The sequence below is a fragment of the Recurvomyces mirabilis genome (assembly GCF_035927965.1).
Source record: "Recurvomyces mirabilis strain CCFEE 5264 chromosome Unknown scaffold_8, whole genome shotgun sequence".
Lineage (NCBI taxonomy): Eukaryota > Fungi > Ascomycota > Dothideomycetes > Mycosphaerellales > Teratosphaeriaceae > Recurvomyces > Recurvomyces mirabilis.
In genome coordinates, this window is record NW_027041942.1 from 421,478 (window position 1) to 441,197 (window position 19,720).

Sequence of the window (19,720 nt, forward strand, 5' to 3'; positions counted from 1 at the left end):
GCTGATACGAGATCAGAGATTGCGGCAGATCTATGCTACTCTCGCATTCATGCCACCCACCTCATCCTAGTATGATTGAATCCTGGCAGAGAGCAGGGAGCGTTTGCCAAATGATTGCAGCCGGTATAGATGGAGCGGCTTACTTGCCAAGTAAAGATTGCCAGGCCGATGACCGCCACAGCAGCGATCACATAGCGGTACACCTTTGCTTGTATAATGTTAGCAAATGGCCCTCCTATTGGAACATATTTCGCGGTCGTCATGTTTGTGCTGATCCCGGACGGGTGTGCTGCCGAGCCGTCTAGTCTTGTGGCATAAGATAGAGCGCAAAAAGCACTTTGGCGTGTTCTATGGTGTGGTCCAAGACACAAACAAGAGTGGGAAGCGAGGACTACCGGTGAGTCTCGCTTATACAACCATGCATGTAATCAATCTACCCGACCTCGATCATTCTTGCAAGCGTGTTTAGCTCACTCGCTCATCACCTTCCCCTCGCCTCGCTTCTCCTTACGGCGACACGTTGCGTGATTCGTGCAGAGAGTAATAATCTCTCTAATATCGCTATGTCGTTTGCTGCATACTACCTTAGCTACATATTGATCTATGCAGGCACTCCAGGCTGTGGACGTGTGTATAAGCCTGTCAGGAGTCCAGGACATTTCGATCACATCAGTAGTGAGGACTATAGACATTGGACTAGTACTCACGAGATTCTCTGACTACTGTGCTCCATGATCGTACATAAGAAAGAGGTTTCTAACAATAGTTTATATAACATCACAAATTGCTAGCACACCCTCAGATGATCTCGACGAACGGGGCCTACCGCCTCAGTCGTACGTAACAACAATACACCTGAACCAATAGACTAGTCTAATCCACGCAACATCGGCTATCACTAGAGTACATTTCAGGCACCACAGCAAACCGTCTGGTGAAGCAGACCATGTAATGGCCGATCAAGGAGTCGGATGAAGTCGACGGGTCTACAGCTCTCGAGTACGAGGCGACTTCCGCCGCAGCGAATGATTGTACAGCCCATGTCCTTACTTCCTGGACCAAACACTGAAGGACGATACTACGCCATCGTTGCAAAGCAGGAACCACCAGAAACTCCACGAGAGAAGAAGGCGATGTATGTCTTGCGATAGGAAATCTGCGTATGGCATTGGACCAAGAATATGACATGCGGTATAGCGAGAACAGGTCATGGACGATGAAGTCTCTAGCGTGCTCTGTGGCGCTCTCCATGACTCTCGGGTACATATTACCCTACCTGTTGACGTTGACTAGACACCAGGTCCAAAGGATGGGGATTTCATTCCAGTGTAGCCGTTCAGCTCCACCTAAGATCGCTCGTTATGACCATTTGGAGTCGACCTGGACATGGGCGTCTAAGAGAGTGGCAGATTCCGTAGAGTTCTGCGCAGTGCTCAGGCTCTTGAGAGTGCGTCGGACGTGCGAGGGTGGCGAGTCTTGAGCCAACGCTGCTACATCGTTTCTATCCGATCGTAAGATCGCGTTACATTGGCCATTGGTGCCTAGGACATGGCCTGCGCAGCCCGGGGAGTCGGGGATACCTCGTACACCGCGTCCCGGAGACAGAACTGAAGTCTCCTCCTTCGCGATGAAGTTTGGACACCATTCCATCGATCTCGAGTGCTCACGTCCATCGTCGTGCAAAGCAGCCACTGGATCAGGCTGGCCCCACTCGATATCCGCGAATCGCTCAGCAAAATACGCCGCGCATAAATGAGATATAAATAAGATTAACGATGGCAGCTAACGACAAGCGCACCCCGCGGCCAAAGTTAGGATGAACAGTACGCCGCTCTGCTCAGAAAGGCCAGAGACACTGGAGAGTTCGACCTGCCAAGCCCAGAATGCTGCAAGGTGATCCGCCAACGTACGAGCGGCTCTCGACCATAGGCCCTGGACCGCTTCGAGCCAGGTCTGCCTTTGTCTGCTAGGGCGAGGGTATGAACTATGGTACCCGACTCGTCTTCTCTGATGAATTCCCTCGACGTTAGGGCGCTAGGAGCCCGTGGAGCAAGCCGGAAAAGATCCACGACTGCAGGAAGCGCCCCAGCTATTTTTCATCGCTCGGCTGCTTGAATTCGAGCCAGACGAAGCTCGGCATACTAGCAGAAGCGAGGGCTTGAGGCCGGTCGACTCGGGAGGGGTATCTCAGGAAATTCCCATCGTCGTATACATGCTCACTAGCGGCGTCTCTGCAAATTAGAGGCACCCTTGGTCGGCCGGGTGAAGCAGATGCTCCATGAGCCCACCTAGCGCAGTCACATGAGTTTTACGCGACAAGATTCCATGTTAGCGCATTGGCAGTGCTCTGGTCGACGTGAGCCAAAATGAAGCCTAGTCGAAGATGATCGTCGTCTGGCCAGAAGTGAGACGTCTCGAGGCACGGACTCGCATTCGACCAAACCATGACCCCGCACGTCGAAGCAATATAGTTAAGCTTGCAAGGCAACCTTAACAGCATGAGCTTAACCATGCCGTTTCCTCGGACAGAAATGACGAATGAGAGGGGCTCTTTCCGTCCAACGTGGTTCTGCTGCTGCAGATCGATGGACGCTTTCGGAGGGCGACGAAGATCGACATCTAAATCTGGTCACAACCAAGCTCCTGTCACGTAGTCTTTCTCCGCGAGCTACCACGGTTTCCGTTTTGGGCCAGGCAGCCAGGTTGTACTCTACAATGACATACAAGACAGATGGTAAGATAGGTTGTGGGGGGCTGGGCGATGGTGCCCAGTCCTGGTGATTCTCTGCTTTCCCGCCATGTATCGATCGCGGCAAGGCTCCTGGCGGGTCAAGGTAAGCGACACAATCCATGGGCAACAGTCAAATAGAGAATGTTGCTGAATGTAGGTTCGGATGGATGGACGAACGCCAGAACGAACCAGCGCTGTCATGCAGAACAGCGATCCTCAATCTATTCTGAGCAGAAGCTGTCAACTGACTTCCTACTTGCTTAAGACCGGATGCAGGGCATCCGCTCTGGTGGTCAAAGAAATGGACCGGAAGCTCGAGCTGCCGTGCTGGGTAAAAAGGATATGTCGATGAATACGGGACATGCCGCAACAAACCTCCAGCAACGGCAATGAGATCGCTGCGAGACCAGCAAGTGACTGGACGCTTCCCGTCCGTGACAAATGGTATGGTCTTGGGCTCCTGGTGATGGCAGCAAGAAGTGACGAAGGCTAATTAGACCTTCTACGTCGTGTTGCAGATCTTGGTTGTACGGCAGGTTGGCCAATATTAGAATCGTCCCGCGAGGTACTGTGGACATATATCAGAAGCGTGTGCCAACCCAGGACTCCTTCTCCCTCATCCTCCACCGCCTCTCGTCACTTCTTAGCCACATTCAACCGTCGCCATGTTGTCCAAGATTATCACTGCCTCTGCGGCCCTCACTAGCCTCGTGTCCGCCCTGCCCACTGAGAAGCGCCAGAACATCGACACCACCGTCCTCCAGTTCGCTCTGACCCTCGAGCATCTCGAGAACGTCTTCTACAAGCAAGCCATTCAGAAGTTCTCCCAGCAGGACTTCATGAAAGCTGGTATGTATCAGTCATCGCTCATGTCGTATGATGAGTGCTGATAATGGTCCCAGGCTACTCCGCCGACTACTACAACGACCTGAAGTACATTGCTTATGACGAGCAACAGCATGTCTTGGCTCTCTCGGCGGCCTTGACCGCAGCTGGGGTGACGCCAAACCAAGCCTGCCAGTACTCTTTCCCATACACTGATGTGTAAGTAACCCTTTCTGTCCGACTTGGCCAGCAGACTGACCTTTTTGCAGACCAAGCTTCATCACTCTGTCTTCCGTCCTCGAGGATGTCGGCACCAGCGCTTATCTTGGCGGCGCCGGTCTCATCACCAGCAAGGCTTATCTGACAGTGGCTGGCTCCATCCTCGCCACCGAGGCTAGGCACACTGCCTTCCAGCGAACTGCCATCGGTGAAGTTCCAATGCCGAACCCGTTCCAGACTCCGCTCGACCCAACGTCAGTCTACACCCTTGCCGCGATGTTTATCACATCCTGCCCTACCACCAATACACCATTGCCATTCACACCATTCCCAGCACTCGCCACCGACACCAAGACCTGCACGTGCGAGGAGCCACAATGCGGTATGCCCAGCGCCTACATCAAGGCTCGTGACCGGAAGAACGACAACTGGGGCAAGGAGCACGGCTGGGGTAGCACCTGGGACCCCAACAGCAGCAAGTCTTGCATGCCACCAACTGCCGGCACCCAAGTCATGTTCACCGCCAACGGTACTATCAAGGCTAACTCGTACGTAACCTTCGTCAACGGCTTGAACGTGGTCAGTGTCGCTGGCAAGATCGACGGTAAGCATCCTGCAGTCCGACTTGTTGTATCGACTTGAGTACTGATGCGACTTCTAGGCATGAACATCTCTGCAGCGGTCCCATCCCAGGCTATGGGCCAGACATACGTCTTTGTGACGTCTAAGAACGAGAATGGTACGCTTACGGCTGCTGACGTCGAGTATGGTCCTGCTGTCCTTGAGGTCGCCCCACCAGCGCCGGCTATCGACTTCAGCGAGTCCTAGGCCCGGATGTTCCAAGTAGAGAAGAAGGCGACAGAAGTAGCAAGACTTTTACGATGTGGCGGCAATGCTCGAACGAAAGAAAAGTAGTAGCTAAGTAATGTCAACGTATGACCATTGCATCATACTGCTCATGTAAAGTTACCGTGATCACTTGTCTCTATCATCCTCCATGTCGACAGTGAGTCCTCCAGGCGCCAGCTACCATGCCCCTTGACTGATACTGAGTCGAGACGATAAGGGCACCATCTCACCTCGAAGCCATCACAAGTAAGCCGGCGCCTGATAATCCGCCCCCAACCCCACCCTCCCCGTCCGACCAAGATATTCATGCACCACGTCCCTTCCGCCTCTATACTCCTCCTCCAACATCCCATGCGTCAGCTCCACCCTCGTCGGAATTCTCCAAGCAGGATTCAACAACTGCAGTAACGTCCGAAAAGCCGGGTGCTCGATAGTGCTGAGCGGCAACCCGCAAGCGTAAATCCATTGAGCGCAAGCCTGGATAGCAGCCTCCTGCTGTGCGGCGGTCATGTCATCGTCAACATCGCCGTCGGCATCAAGATCAGGTAAGTAATCCTCTTGATCACCATCATCCTCCTCGAGCCTTTCGCGCGAAGCACCATTGACGTACTTCTCCCTCACTTTCGCCTCCGACTTTCTAGTCGGCAAAGGTCCACCAACCTCTCTTCCACTCTGATACTTCTCCCACAAATCCAGCGGCAAACCCTTACACGCGCTCAAATGCGCGAGCACGCGACCCTTGCCCTTGGACGTCCATTGATCTGAGCAGAAGTTGCACGTCACGCGTGGATGTTGTTTCTCAGGCAGGAATTCGCGTTGAACATAGTCCCAGCACTCGTCTAAGGATTTGGGTCTGGGCATGATGACTTTTGTAACAGTGCTCGTGACTTTTTGGTCGGGCTGTATGGAAGCGCGGACGAAGTCACATCGCTTCCCGCGGCGCGAGAAAGTCATGATACATTTATCACGTGCTTTGTGACGAAGCCGTGACCAGCTTTACAGGACTCAATCGGAGTTGTGGAAACAGTACTACACATGATAACAATCTGCCAATCACATAGACGTGGATGCTTAACATAGAGTAATTATACAATCCCTACTCTCTAAAGTACCCACAACTGTACGCGTCCACCCCTGTACGGACTGGATCGTCCATGTATGAGTAATACTAGTAACACAAGCACATTGCAAGCACACTGCATGTACCACAACCACATCAGAAATCTATTACTCCTCCTCATCACTCTCAACCTCAAACTCATCCGGCACCGGCGCCTCCTCAGCGCCCTCCTCATCCTCATCAATAGCCGTCAACACGCCCGCGGCAGCCGCAGCTCCACCGGCACCGGCCCCGACACCCAGACCCGTGAGCCCCAAGTCCCGGAGCGCATCAGGCATTTCGGAGTCGTTGCCTGCGGAGCCAGGCATACCCGGTGCCGCAGCGGGCTTAGTAGTCTTCTTTCGAGCCTTGAGTTCGAGGAGAGATTTCGACTCCTCTGGTGTCGTGTCTTCGAGGAGGATGACACCGCTTGTTGGCTGTAATGATAAAAGTCAGCGTGACGTTCCAAGAAACAAGAGTAGATGTGGCAGCGACTCACCTTCTTCACAGGGCGATACCTCCCTCCTTCAAGGAAGCTGACATATCTGATTTGACCCGGAAGCACGCGACTCATATTCTCCATCTCGAATCCCACCTTCTCCCTCTCCACCTTCTTCTTCGCTTGCGCATCTTTGCCCTCACCTTCGCCTTCTTTCTCCTCGGCAACTTTAGCAGTATCAACCACATCATCCGTCTCCATCTTGTCCTCCTCACCTGCATCAGCTTTGCCGGCAGCAGGAGCAGTATCAACATCCATGCTCTCCCTCCCCTCCTTCCTATCCTTCGCAAGCTTCCTTCGCTTCGCTTGTGCGGTCGTGGAAAGCACAGCCGTCTTGACTTTCTCGGGTGCTTCCTCGGCTTTGACTTCTTGTTCGGGCGGGTAGTCGAACATGCTTGGTCGTGTATTGGAGTGGAACTTGAAGCTTGGGATCTCCAGGTCTTGATCCACGCCGATGATGGCTGTGGGTGTGAAAGCGAGGGAGAGGAAGTGCGTAAGTGGGAACCAGTACCAGTATTGTGTGAACACTGCCATACCAACGATAGCAGCCATGTTCAGGTTGCCGGTTGGTGTCTGAAGACCGATCGTGCAATTGCGGCCTCCGGCGTCGATGATGCCGAGAGCGATCGCGCAGCCGAATTTGGCCATGGCATCTTCGTGGCGATCGGAGAGGGACTGCATGAGTTGTTTGCGAATACTGCTAACCTTGGGATTCATGGCCTCGTTCTGCTGCACCATGATCATGGCGAGGGCGATGAAGGCACCTTGTCGCACGAAGTCGACGGAGTCCTTGCACATGGGCTCGAGGAGGTCAATGGCTTCATCTAGACCTGTGCCGGCGCATGCAATACCTAAAGCCATGGTAGCACCGTACCGTACATGTGGGTTGTAAGACTCGGAGAGCAGCTCCACCATGCGTGGAACGCTGCCGGGTTTGCGGAAGAGGACGAAGCCTAAGCTCATGACTGCCGCTCGTCGGACGTCGTCGGACACATCACTGACAGCCACATGGAGGAGCTTGCGAACAGCTTTGTTGCTGCCGCTACCACAGTATGCAAGAGCCACGGTCATGATACCACCGTATCGTAATGCTGGATCAGCGTCGTCGAGTAGACCATTGATGAGCTCATCGGCGGCTTCTTGTCGTGCGTACATGACGAGAGCCATACCCATAGCCAGACCACGGACAATCTTCTCGTGCTGAGTATCGTGCGAGTACTGAATCATATCTTCCAGCGCCTTCACGTTGCCCGTGCCAAGCATGACCAGACCCATAGCCGTACCGACAGCCTCGCCATTTATGGCGGAATCTTGGTATAGTACATTCTTCAGGTCCTCGTACAGCTGCTCGGAGCCAGTGGCCATACCAGCGACACCAAGACCAAGTGCGCCACCATGCTGTACGACCTCCTCTTGCGTCTCCTTGAACTGTCGCTGAAGGTAGTCGAGGACGTTCGTGCCGTGATTGGTGTAGATCAGTCCGAGAGCGTACAACGAACCACCCTGGCTGTATGGGCTGCCTTGGTTGGCGTTCGCGTTCTCCTTAGGGAGGTATGGGTCCAAGAGCTTCTGGCCTTGGCTGAGATTGCCTCGGTGAATAACGCCCAGCGCAGCGGTCGCAGTAAACTTGCTCCAATTCACTGCCTTACCCAGCCACTCCAGGTTCTCCCGGAAGAAGCTGTCCACAGTTGTGCCAGCGTTCATAAAGGCGTTCGCAAACGTGACAGAGGTGTGGAAGATACTATTGCGAGCCTCTAGCGAATCTCGTACTTTGTTGAGGATGGCCTTGTCGGAGTGTGAGGATCGGAAGAGGAATTCAAGGTTGAGGTCGATACTCTTGGTGCCTTGGAGGATCTGCCGTATCGAGCCAAATGCTTTGCCTTGCTCTTCATTCTCTGCTTTTGGTTTCGTTCTTGATGGCAGTATTGTCGAGCTAGGTGCTGCGTCGCCTGCACTATCCTGTAGCTCTGATAGCAGCTGTGTCGACTCATCTGTCTCCTCAGCCTCGTTCGGGTGTGGTGTAGCAGGCCGCACAGCATTGCCATTGGCCTTTGGCTCCTCTTTCTTTTCCTCTTCGCTTTCTGGTAGCTCTTCCATGACCTTCTGCAAGAATTCCTGCGTGCCGTTTTCGTACAGGTCGAACGAAAGCTGATACGCGATCGCTAGTGACTTGCCGTCGCCCTTCTGTATCAGCTCTCGCAGCATGTTCGACGCCATGGCGTGCTGGTCGAGATATACTACGCATCGTGCGATCGAGAAGTAGTCCGGGCTCGGAATGTCGTTCAACAACTCCAGGATGAGCTTCAAGATCTGGTTCCGAAAGCCACGCTCTTGCACCACATTCATGCAGATATCAAGAACGTACTCCATGAGCTCGTCGGTCTGACTTGCGCCGGAATGTGCTGCACCTTTCCCTTTGCTGCTCTTCTCCGCCTTCGAGACACGCAGAATAGCTTCACGGAGGACCTCCATGTTCCTAGCCTCAACTGCGATACCGACCACCTGTTTGTATGCGCCCACTTCGTAACAGCTCTCGAAGATCCTCCGAATGACTGACTGAAGGTTCTTCTTGGTCACGTTCTGGAGAGTCAGGGGATGGGGATGTGCACCAGGTACACCAGCATTGCCGCCTCCTGGCGCTGAAGCGTCCCAAGTGTTCTCATCTTTCCTGCTCAGCAGCGACTTTGATGGCAGGACCGCCTGCGAGAATGGCATTGTGGGTGAGCCCATAGCCATGGCAGCGGCGGGTGGCGCATTTGGGTTGCTTGAGGTGCTATCACCGGATTCGGAGGCACCGATTGTGGACGATGCTGGCTTGGGAGGGTTGTGCAGTGCGCAGAGCGAGATATAGGTGTCGATGCACTTGGCGACTATGGTCTCCTCATACTCGTCAGCGTTCTCGATGTCGAAGTGGTCGCCAGCGCCGAGGGCAAAGACCATGGCCTCATTGTACTCCTGAAGATTGTAGTAGATCTTCGAGAGTACTAGAGCTGCCAGCTCGCGGTGTGAGAACTTCTCGTCCTCGTACAGTGCTTCTCTACGATGGATGCGTCAGCGTGCCGGTCCTTGTCACACAAATGTCCTGTTCTGCGCCACCAAACCACAGCACGTGGCAGCTGTCAAGAAGGCAGGATGAAGGGGAAGATATACGCACATCTGTCCAATGGAGCCTGATACCTCCGTCCATACGCTCTCGATATCCTCGTTCAGCTTCTCAAGCGCAAAGACCTGTAGCGCCTGATCCGGCTCGGATAAGAAGCCCACCACACCGGCGGCAGACACGAGGCCGACCATCTTATCCCTCGCTCCTACTCCTACTCAGATGCACCAGTGCCTTGATCGTACTTGCTATCGAGATGATGGACGTTGATGAAGGTAAAGTGGCTGTAGTGTTGACAGGGAGGCTATCGTGGCGCGCTGCCCAATAATGGAGATTAGAGGTGTGTTGTGGCCGGATGTAGCCGTGTATAGTCGAGAAGGACAGGATGAAGGCGACAGTACACACTCGTGGAAGATGATGAGGCGGAGATGTGTTCGTCGATGCGTGAATCGTGGCTCGTGTGAGCAGAAGCCAATCGAAGCTCGACTCCCGCAGGCAAACACGCGCAGCATCGTCGGGCGCCTCGGTAAGACTCCCGAAGCCCTAATTGCTGAGCATCAAGCACGAGTCATGCAGTCAAGGTGCGCCCTATGAATGCAGTAGTATCAGAAGGCCAAGAGAGCATAGCAAGACAAGCTATCTGTGTACAACCCATGGCAACTATCTTCACTTGTAGGTGCGAGACCTTGGCATTCGATATTTGTGGCTTGCCTAGATACATACGGCCTCCGAAATCTCGATGACTGCTGATCAGAAACCATCCCATAGCTTTAAGCCCACCGGCGTCATTATTCCTGTGCCGCGACACGAAAGCAGTCTCTGTAGTACGCAGTAGACTACCATGATCTGATCTATTCGATGTCGACGTACTCGTCATCTGTAAATATGCAGTAAGCCTCGCGTAATCCCCGATTAGTGAAGAGCTCAGGCTGGACTGCGAGTGAGCTTACCATGACGATGATCACGAACACACCCCTCGTCTTCAGCCATCGAGCACACCGATGCGGGCATCACTCCTTGCTGACTTTGGCAGTCTGTGGAATGACTACGCTGCTGGTCCCTTCACATTGCCAAAACGAATATCAGACGATCAGATGCTGCCCGGCCGACAAGATGCTCCGTGGTCCGAAGACGACTTCGAAACGTCTGTGGTGGTGGTAAAACCTCAGCTACATCTACTCTCATGATTGGGTGTGCTATCGCCGCGGTCGCCATGTATATTTGGCTATTATCAAGATGACGAAAACCTTTGCAAGGGTGGCACGACGCTGTGGAAAAATTTCTCCCCAAAGTCTTCTCGCTCCAGTCATTGAGCCCTAAGCATAGGTACCGATGGGTGGGACCGATCTCCCTGAGCTGGGCAGAGTGGAAGGACGTGTAAATACTCTGCGCAGCGCCGAACACGGTCTTCGATGCCTGGTGCGGCTTCGACTTATGTTAAGCAGGCCATGACATCTGTGCTGTCCTCTGAAGTATGGTATTGAATCATATGGCGGCACGTTTGCGGATCTGTTATGTGAGTGGTGGTACGTATTGAGGCCGCTGGCTACAGGACGAGGTCTACTGGCTTGGGACCGAGAGAAGTCGACCTAACGCTGTACGGAGACTTTACAGAGCTCCTGATAATCGTCATTGCCGAGAGGTCTTGAGATGGATGAATACATGTACTATTAGAGGAGGAGTGGTAGGCTGGTACCGAACAGGCGGCTCGGCGGAGTAGCCGGAAGTTCAACCTAATTTTGATTAGCCATATTCTACCATTAGACCAAAGATCACACCCAGCATCAGTATTACAGTGCAGCCAGTATGGTGACCAATTCAAATGTGCAGGACGAGGGTCACGACTGTGTCGTCCGGACCAGGGCGATATGTATACGTGATGGTAAGCGTGCTTCAAGTCGTCGATCGCGAGTGGTGTTGTGTATCGTTCGCTGTGACTCGGCGGGAGTGCCAAGCCATGGCCGCGCCGCGTCTTCAATTGTAGATAGTTCACACATCACCGCCAAGAGAGATATAGCTCTCATCTCTGTAAAACATCTTATCGGTCTTCGCCAGTAGCTGCTGTATACCTGGGGCTCATGCTGCAGTGTTCGCGACTGCGGGTAACTCGAGCGCAACCGCCAACGCCGAAGCCTTGCGTCGATCATCCGAAAAGGGAGGAGCTGGAGAGCATCAGGAGGGGCTGCGCCTGAGCGCGGTGGTGCGCATCGCATGAGGAAACGATAGCGAGGGAAGGCAGATGGTCTGCGCATACATATTGAGGAGCACATAAGGCGGCACAGCGGACGTCAAGAGGTTAGCCAGAGCGGCACAGTTCGAGGAAGGCACCATGGATCTCTCGGCGATGTTGAATGATGGATCGGCGGAGAAGAAGCAGAGTCAGAGTCAGAGCCGGGCATCGCCAGAGAGGCAGAGCACACAACGTTCCATCCCAGCCACCCCCAGCGCCAATGGACTATCTTCTGGCTATCCACAATCGCAGACCACACCACTATATGCTCCTCCACCCGGCGCACCACTGTCACGACAGACCACAGGCTTGACACCATTACGCACGCCGTCGCAAGGTCTGCCGGGGTCGCAATATCCTTTCCCAAACCAGACTTCGCAGAGCCCAGCCGTCCAGCAGCCTACTGGCAGCTATCCACACTATGGGGCCCACCCAGCAACGACACCTGGACCCCGGCCATCGAGCCATAGCTACCCATCATATACGCAGCCTTCACCAGGCCAGCATAGTCTGCAAGGGCATCCACCTGGAGTGTACGGCCTTCAGAGCTCCTCACACTCGCCGACGCCTTCGTCCCATCATGGCCAGACACCGCAGTCATTACGCCAAAGCCCGCTCTCAGTAATGTCGCATGCACCACCGCCCATGCAACATCATCCCCAATATGCGCATCAGCACTCGCAGCCGAGCACACCACTTGGTCCGCCACCCTTACAGTACTCACGAACATCCGGCCAAAACTTCCACGATGCGCAAAGCCCATACCATCAGCGACAATCATCTGGCGCATCAAACGGCATGACTGTAGCCTCTCCTGCGCAGCATCAGCCGAGTATTGGTAATCTATTAGACTCGCCAAGCGGGTATACCCGCCAGTCACCGCATCTTCGCCGAACAAGCGACTACCTCAGTCAAATGGACCGTGAACGTAGTGTGTCAGTCAGTCCAAAGACAAAGGTCCTACCCCGTGCACTTTCCCAGACTTCGAGACAAAGCAGTCAACAAGAAGTACCGAGTGCACGCAGTTCACTGCAGCACCAGCACAGTGTGGCGTCGCTATTGGAGTCACCGAGCCACGTGACCACACACTCGCACTTGGCTGTGGCCCAACCTTCACACAACGCACCGCAGTCACAACAACTGCATGGCGTCACACAGGCCATACCGCCGTACCCAGCCACGGGTCAGCCGCCGCTAGCACAGAATTCTTTGTCTCAACCCAACAATCATTCGCAACTTCCAATTCAGCATCAGCCTCAGCGTATGGACATGAATCACCTGCTCACCTCTGCCAGCTCAGTGACGAGTACAGAAGGACAGGAGAACATGGCACCGAAGAGGAAGCCACAGGAAGCATATCAATTCATGCGGCCATCGCCGAAACCGAAGAGGTCTAACATTGCGCCGCCGCCTGCGCCAGTAAAATCAACCACACAAAATCAGTCCGACGATCTGAAAGGTCACGAATCTCCGGAAGTCACACCTGTGCAAAATGCGGATTCGCGAGAGGAAATCTCTTCGCAACAGGGGCCTAATAATGACGCGATTCACAAACAACAGCCTCGCGACACTCACATGCTCGATGCCAAGCCAGCTAGTACTAAGCGTCCTGCCGAGACAGAGCCATCGTCGGAGCCACCTGCGAAACGTGGAAGGAGTGGGCGAAAATATGCAGATTTCATCAAGCCGATCTGGGCGAGGCTATCTCCAAAAAATCCAATGTATAATGCCAAAGAGGATGGCGTAAGCAATGGCCGCGCACAGCAACATGCACCTCCGCCGGCACCGGTGCAGCAACGACAACAGCAACCTAGACCGAACGGGCAGGTCCAGCAGGCAAGGAATTGCCGAATGTCGCAAGACGACAACTGCTTCCCACCTGGTGTAGATCCTGAACGACCATGGGCAGATGATCCGCCTCTCAATCGCGATCTTATGCAGATGCAACACTGTCTCAGCCTACCGAGGTGGGAGAAGTCGCTCAAATACCACGACCCGATGCCAGATATGCAACGCTGTGCAATGGACTGGCTTTACCGCGAGATGTCTCAGCTCAAAGATATACCACATGACAAACGGATCGTCGAGATAGAGATCGAGGGTAAGATCGGCCGGATCATGAAGGGCGACGAGAGACTCAGTATGCCGATCCTCACATCCACTGTCCTGAGTGAGGACTATGCACAGAGGAATCTTCGTTTCGAGAGCAAAATGGAGGTTCACGAGCACAAAGCCATGAATGACTTCCTCAATGCCGAGCTACTCGCGTCCAGAAGCGATTGCAGGGTTCCAATGGAGTACTCGCACCCGAAAACAATCGACTCCTTCAAACCTCTCTCCGCCGTCGGCTTCCAAACCCTGCCGCCCTCCTTCAAGCGCCACTGCTTGCACAACTCGAAAGACCTCAAACTCCGCACCACCACCGACCAAATCACTGGAGCAGTCACCGCACGCATAGTGAAGCACAAGATCTCCGACCTCCACATCTTCGGCCCACAAGGCGAATACGACTGTCGTATCTCCCTCAACCTCGAAGCGAAACTCATGCCGCCGCCGCACGATCCAAATCCACCCGAAGAGCTGATGACCCTTCCCTCCGTCGCCGAAATGGGAGATGAGTGGCCTTCAAGTTCGCGTGTCCAGCCTGACCGGGAGAAGGATAGGTTGAGTTATAAACATCAGATCTACCAGATCGATCTGACAAAAGTAGGCGGTGGGAAGGGGAGTTACGAACTGGAGATCGAGGTCGATACCCAGGTTCTCCGCGAGCAGATGGAGAGGATGGAGCAAGGGAGGGAGAATGGGTTTGCTGGGATTGTGGAGGGGTTCCTGAACAATGCTACGTTCTTGACGAGGCAGAGAGCTTGATTCTTGTGCACTAGACACTAGTTTGAAGGCATTGACAACCGTTATAGAAGGATTAGTGCGTAGTGTCATGGTAGAGATAGCTTGCCTCGCCTTTTGTGCGAAAGGCTCGATAGCATCGTATTGCAATTTCTTTCCTACTCGTTATAGTGGCGTGGAGTCTCGAGCCGTGGCATGAAGTGCATGTGTCCGTTAGTCACCACATGATGACTCAGTGTACGTTAATGTGTTCAGATGCCACGGATCAGGAGGAATTGGTAGCAAGCGCGGACCTCTACAGCTCGTCTACTGTCACTGCGATCAGCAGACTCGACATAGGCATGTTTGTCATCTGATTGCAGTCCCTCTCCGTTTCCCAGGACATTGCTTCTTCTGCCAATCTACCGCCTTCAACTTCGGCACACCTTCCGTCCTCTTACCAGCCGCTCTACTAGATCCTTCGGCTCCAGTCCACTCTCCTCCGTTAAGTAAATTCACCAGCGCACCGCCGCTCTTACCCATCAGCTCCTCAAACCCACCTTCCTCGACAATACTGCCTCGATCAAGCACGACGATCCTCTCAGCCATCTCCATCATATCCCGACTGTGCGTGATGATGATCACCGTCATCGCCCTCCTCTTATCGTTCACAAGCTTCACCAAAGTCTGACGTATCAGCTCCGCGCTCTCGACGTCTAGGGCTGATGTGGCTTCGTCAAGAATGAGGACACCTGGTCTACGTACAAGTGCTCGAGCGATGTTCACGCGCTGGGCTTGACCTCCTGATAAGCCGACACCGCCTTCTCCTATCAAGGTGTCGTAGGCTAGTGGTAGGGAGACGATGAAGTCGTGGATGCCTGCTGCTTTCGCCGCCTCGGTTACGGAGCGGAGATTGTTGTATGGCGAAAGGGGCGAGAGGCCATAAGTGATGTTTTCTGCTACCGTCGCAGCGAAGAGTGTTGGTGTCTGCAGGACTGGGACTATTTGCGCACGGATAGACGGTGTAGAGAGAGTCCGGATCTCCCGGGTGTTGATCTGTATGTCTCCACTACTGCTAGAACATTGAGCTACAGACCATAGGTCTAGGAGGAGGTTGGCGATAGTAGATTTGCCGGAGCCGGAGCCACCAACTAGTGCTGTGCTTGTGCCAGGCGGGAAGTGGATGTTGATGTTGTTCAAGATAGCCTGCTCTGGACGAGATGGGTAGGCGAAGCGGAGATTGGTGAAGACGATCTCGTCTGCGCGGACGAGATTCGTGTCGCCGAGGTGTTCGTGAGAATCCTTCGGGAGATATGCCAGACGCATAAGTCGTGAGGCGGCATCGAGATTACTGCCGACTTCAGGTATGCAAGAGAGGATGACGCCGATGTTTGTCAGGGCGAAGATGAGCATGACGAAAACTTGGATGCACTTCATCACTGGAGCTCCGTTCTTGATGAGCACAGTCCCAATGTAGAAAATCATTGCGGTGGCGAAGCTCGTCGCAGAGTCTGACAAGCCAAAGAAGAAGCCCGTGTGAAAAGACCGCTGGAGACCGATGGTCAGGCCCTTGTTAGTAGCGGTGACATACTTCTGCCTGAAGTGCTCTTCAAGTGTCAGGGCTCGCACGGTCTTAATATTGGTAAAGGTCTCAGTGAAGATGGCTGAAGCTGTCTCGGCGGCATCAGCGCTAGCTGTCTCCCACTTGCCGCTGATTGAGGCGTAGACACGAGATACGGCGAGGATGTATGGTCCGACTGAGAGAGCAATGAGTGTCATCTTCCACTGCGCTGCTAGCGCCCATAGTAACGAGACGACACACATCATGAGAGCAACATAGCCCAACGATGTGAAAGTGCTCAGCAGCTCACGCATAGCCTCAGCGTTACGGTCCAGGCTGTCGACCAGGTGGCTGACAGAGTTCTCCGGCGCATCGAAGAAGACTTTGGGCTGATCCAGGATTCTGGTGATAGCCCGATCACGAAAGCTATCCACCCACGACTGACCAGCACGTCCGAGATTGTACCGCTGCATCCAGGTATGCAATCCATCAGCGACAGCTATGCCCAGTATCGACAAGGCATATATCAACTGCTTGTGAGCTGATCCTACCGGCTGCGCGTAAGTTGAAAGGAGCTGCGAAAGGATATAGGCGAACAGCGGGACAGAAATGGCGTGGACAGTACAGCTGTAAACTCCCAGCACCAGCATAATGCGAGAGGGTAGAGTAGCGTTGGGCCAGATAGTAAGCATAACTTCGGCAAGAGTCCATTTCCTGTGACTTGACACCTGCTCTGCGCTACGTTTCTTGGACTTCCTGGCCAACAACAAATCGTGATCCTCAGCCAATGCGAGCGACAACATCTTCACATCAAAGGCCTTCCGCTGTCCGGCCGTCCGGGCGTCAGCTGCCTGCCTCCCAGTACGGTCGATAAGTGTTTGTAGCATGCCAGACCACCTAGAGTTCGATCCATTACTTTCTGGATTGGTCAATGCATTCTCGCCGTCCAGTAGCTGCGAAAATCGCATTGAGGACCGTGGTGATGTCGGCGAAAGGTTTGACCCTGGCATCCAGCCGCCTAGTGCACCAGGCACCACTCTGCCCAGAGGTCCCATCACTGGGTTGGTGTGGCTGGTTTCGAAGACAGCTGGCAGGAAGGTGATACGCTTGTTCTCGTAAGCATCCATTCGCGCTTCTAATAGGTCGTGGGTGACATAGCCTTCGTCGAAATCGTGGCCCAGGGTATCGATGGAAGATCCTCGTGTTCTGATGCTCTCGAATATCGACATTGTAGCTTTCCGAGCGTCGTACGGTGAAAGTGTTGCTCTTTGTTCTATTGGTAGGAAGGACTGGAATGGTGTATCTTTCATCTTCTCCAGATGTCGACGATACCCTTGCTGTACAAGCTTTCCATGCTCGAGAAGAAGAACATAATCGTCTGCAAGGATTTGTGAGATATCATGTGTTATTATGATGGTCGTCTTACCCTTTCGCCACAGGCGGATAGCATCCATCATCAACGCACGACTGATATGATCCAAAGCACTAGTACTTTCGTCCAAGATCAGTATAGGTGTATCGCGCAGCCTAGCTCGTGCCAATGCTATGCGCTGACGCTGCCCGCCTGACATCGTGCCTCCTTTGTACCCAACGACAGTTTCCAATCCGTTTGGCATATCGCTGATCATGAGTTGAAGAAGTGCAAATTCGACCGCCTGCATTACCTCTGCTCGCGTGACATTCTCGTGATCAGGTCCGCCGAACGCAATGTTGTCAAACACAGTAGCGTTGAAGAGCAAGCTTGTCTGCTCTACCAAAGTCACTTTCGACCGCAGCCATCCCACATCAAGCGTATCCAGCGACACTTCATCGATCATGATTTGACCTTTTGCAACCCTGTAAAAGCCCATCAGCAGCTGACTGATTGTGCTTTTGCCCGATCCACTACGGCCGATCAGAAACGTCATCTCGCTGCCAGCGATGAACATCGTTACGTCGTCCAATGCCAGCTGATCTGGCCTGGACGGGTAGGCGAACGTAACGTTCTTGACGTCGATATCGCCCTTGCAGGTACGCGGCGTGAGCCAGCCCTGGTTGCTCTGCACCACGCCACCGCGCTGTACCTCCGCCATCACTGCTCTTAAGCTAGAGCCTGCTGTCCTCCCTTTCTCTAGGTTGACCATCTGCGGCAGTATGGACTGCAGTGCCTGGAACCCGCCGACTGCTGCAAAGAATGAAGTCATCACGTCCGCCACGGTGGCTTCGCCGTTGCGAATGACCACACCACCATAATAGAAGGCCAGCACGAACATTGCGCTGCCGAAGAATGCCGCTGCGCCCTGCTGCAGACCAGCTGCGAAGGCAATGCGAGAGTATGAAGCGGCGGCACTGTTTACACGAAGCATGTACTTATCGCGCTCAGCTTCCTGGCCATTGAAGCACTTCACGGTCTCGATGGATCCGAAAGCTGAGATGGCGAATTTCTGAGCTTCGCCGAGCTTGTCCTGCTGCACCTGAATGTGCTTTTGCATCGTGCCCGCGACGACCGCAAAGAGCGTCATGAGCACAGGTGCGAGCACCAGTGTCATGGCAGCTACTTTCCACTGATAGTAGAACGCTTCTGTCAGGCTCAGGATGCACTGCGCCAGGGCCGAGAACAGGATGCCAAGAGGCTGTGATGTCGCAAGCTGCAGATCTCGTATTTGCGCTTGCAGTCGTGGTAGCAACGCGCCAATGCCATTCTTGCGCCGATCATACCATTCGATATCTTTCTCGAGTAAACCATAAAACAGTCGGTCCCGCGCGCTTTTCGCCTGCAGCTCTCCAAACGCCAGCCAAAACACGAAGTCGAGCGAATGGAAAATCCAGCTTCCAGCACCAATCGCTACCAAATATAGTACATACATTCGCTGTTCCTGTAGAAGCGCTTCCCCTGTGTACTTCCCGGCGGCATAGTCCGTAAAGCCTTGAAACAATTTGCCAGTGACGTATGATGTGAAAGGACTGGTGGCGCCAGCCAGGAGAGAGCTTATAGCGCCCGCGACGAGAAGCGGGAGCTGTGCTCTGGTTGTGAAGAAAAAAAGCGCTTTCCAAGGTGTCGGGAGCTTCTTCTCGGTATCCTGTGGCGAGTCATCTTTGGCTCGAATACTAGGCTGATTTTGCGTTGTGTCACTTCGGCGGTTCGGAGGCATCTGACCGGAGAATTTGAGTATGCCATTCGGTTTCGTGACCTGAGGATGTACGGGATAGTTGGCAAGACTGTATACAAGACTGTACAAAATGTGGATCGGATCTCGCGTCGCACTAATCCGATCATGAAGTGACGTTGAAAGGTCGAGGCGCCGTTTTCGGACTGGCCCGTGCTCAAAAGAATGTGAGAAGCTAAGTATTGTTCTTGCCCAGCTCTTTCACAGAGGCGCGACTCGTGTCCGCTCCTTCAACTACTCCATGTCTTAGCTATCACGTAGCTAAGTGAATCACCATGTGCCCATCAATCGTAGAAGTCTATCGCGACGTGCTTACGGGCAGCAGAGGCGCTTATTGGTAAGTCCCACTCCTCATTCCAGCGTAGGCCCATTAGTGGCTCCTTTACGCGGTTTATGCTGATGCGGCCTTTGTAGTAACAATCGATGATCAACCATGATCAGGGTCCGTAGGGTAGACAGCCAGATGTACTGAATCATCACTCACGAAGCACTCGCCTTGTCTTGCTGAGCCTTCTCATATATCCAGTCGTTGAGACCGGCGCGGTTACTACACAAAGTCAGTATCATGGCGTCGACCCGAGTAAGGACGGGCAGACATACCGAGCAATCTCGACGGCGTAGAATTGCATGCGCACAGC

At 53.7% G+C, this 19,720-nt stretch overlaps 5 protein-coding genes across 5 annotated transcripts; 2 read left to right on the forward strand and 3 right to left on the reverse strand.

Moving 5' to 3' along the window:
* Positions 1–3,396: 3,396 nt before the first annotated feature.
* LTS14_003789 (uncharacterized protein) lies at positions 3,397–4,603 on the forward strand (the record flags this gene model as incomplete). Its single annotated transcript, XM_064836492.1, has 4 exons — positions 3,397–3,580; positions 3,634–3,775; positions 3,826–4,379; positions 4,437–4,603. The coding sequence occupies 4 exons, from the start codon at positions 3,397–3,399 to the stop codon at positions 4,601–4,603; spliced, it is 1,047 nt and encodes a 348-aa protein (XP_064695883.1).
* A 261-nt stretch (positions 4,604–4,864) lies between these two features.
* LTS14_003790 (uncharacterized protein) lies at positions 4,865–5,485 on the reverse strand (the record flags this gene model as incomplete). Its single annotated transcript, XM_064836493.1, has 1 exon — positions 4,865–5,485. The coding sequence occupies one exon, from the start codon at positions 5,483–5,485 to the stop codon at positions 4,865–4,867; it is 621 nt and encodes a 206-aa protein (XP_064695884.1).
* A 366-nt stretch (positions 5,486–5,851) lies between these two features.
* On the reverse strand, positions 5,852–9,516 carry RPN2 (proteasome regulatory particle base subunit; the record flags this gene model as incomplete). The annotated part of the gene is made up of 3 exons (XM_064836494.1): positions 5,852–6,160; positions 6,223–9,259; positions 9,377–9,516. 3 exons carry the CDS (start codon positions 9,514–9,516, stop codon positions 5,852–5,854), a joined length of 3,486 nt encoding a protein of 1,161 aa, XP_064695885.1.
* A 2,135-nt stretch (positions 9,517–11,651) lies between these two features.
* LTS14_003792 (uncharacterized protein) lies at positions 11,652–14,420 on the forward strand (the record flags this gene model as incomplete). Its single annotated transcript, XM_064836495.1, has 1 exon — positions 11,652–14,420. The coding sequence occupies one exon, from the start codon at positions 11,652–11,654 to the stop codon at positions 14,418–14,420; it is 2,769 nt and encodes a 922-aa protein (XP_064695886.1).
* A 324-nt stretch (positions 14,421–14,744) lies between these two features.
* Positions 14,745–19,711, reverse strand: HST6 (ATP-dependent permease; the record flags this gene model as incomplete). Its single annotated transcript, XM_064836496.1, has 3 exons — positions 14,745–19,146; positions 19,567–19,629; positions 19,683–19,711. 3 exons carry the CDS (start codon positions 19,709–19,711, stop codon positions 14,745–14,747), a joined length of 4,494 nt encoding a protein of 1,497 aa, XP_064695887.1.
* Positions 19,712–19,720: the final 9 nt, after the last annotated feature.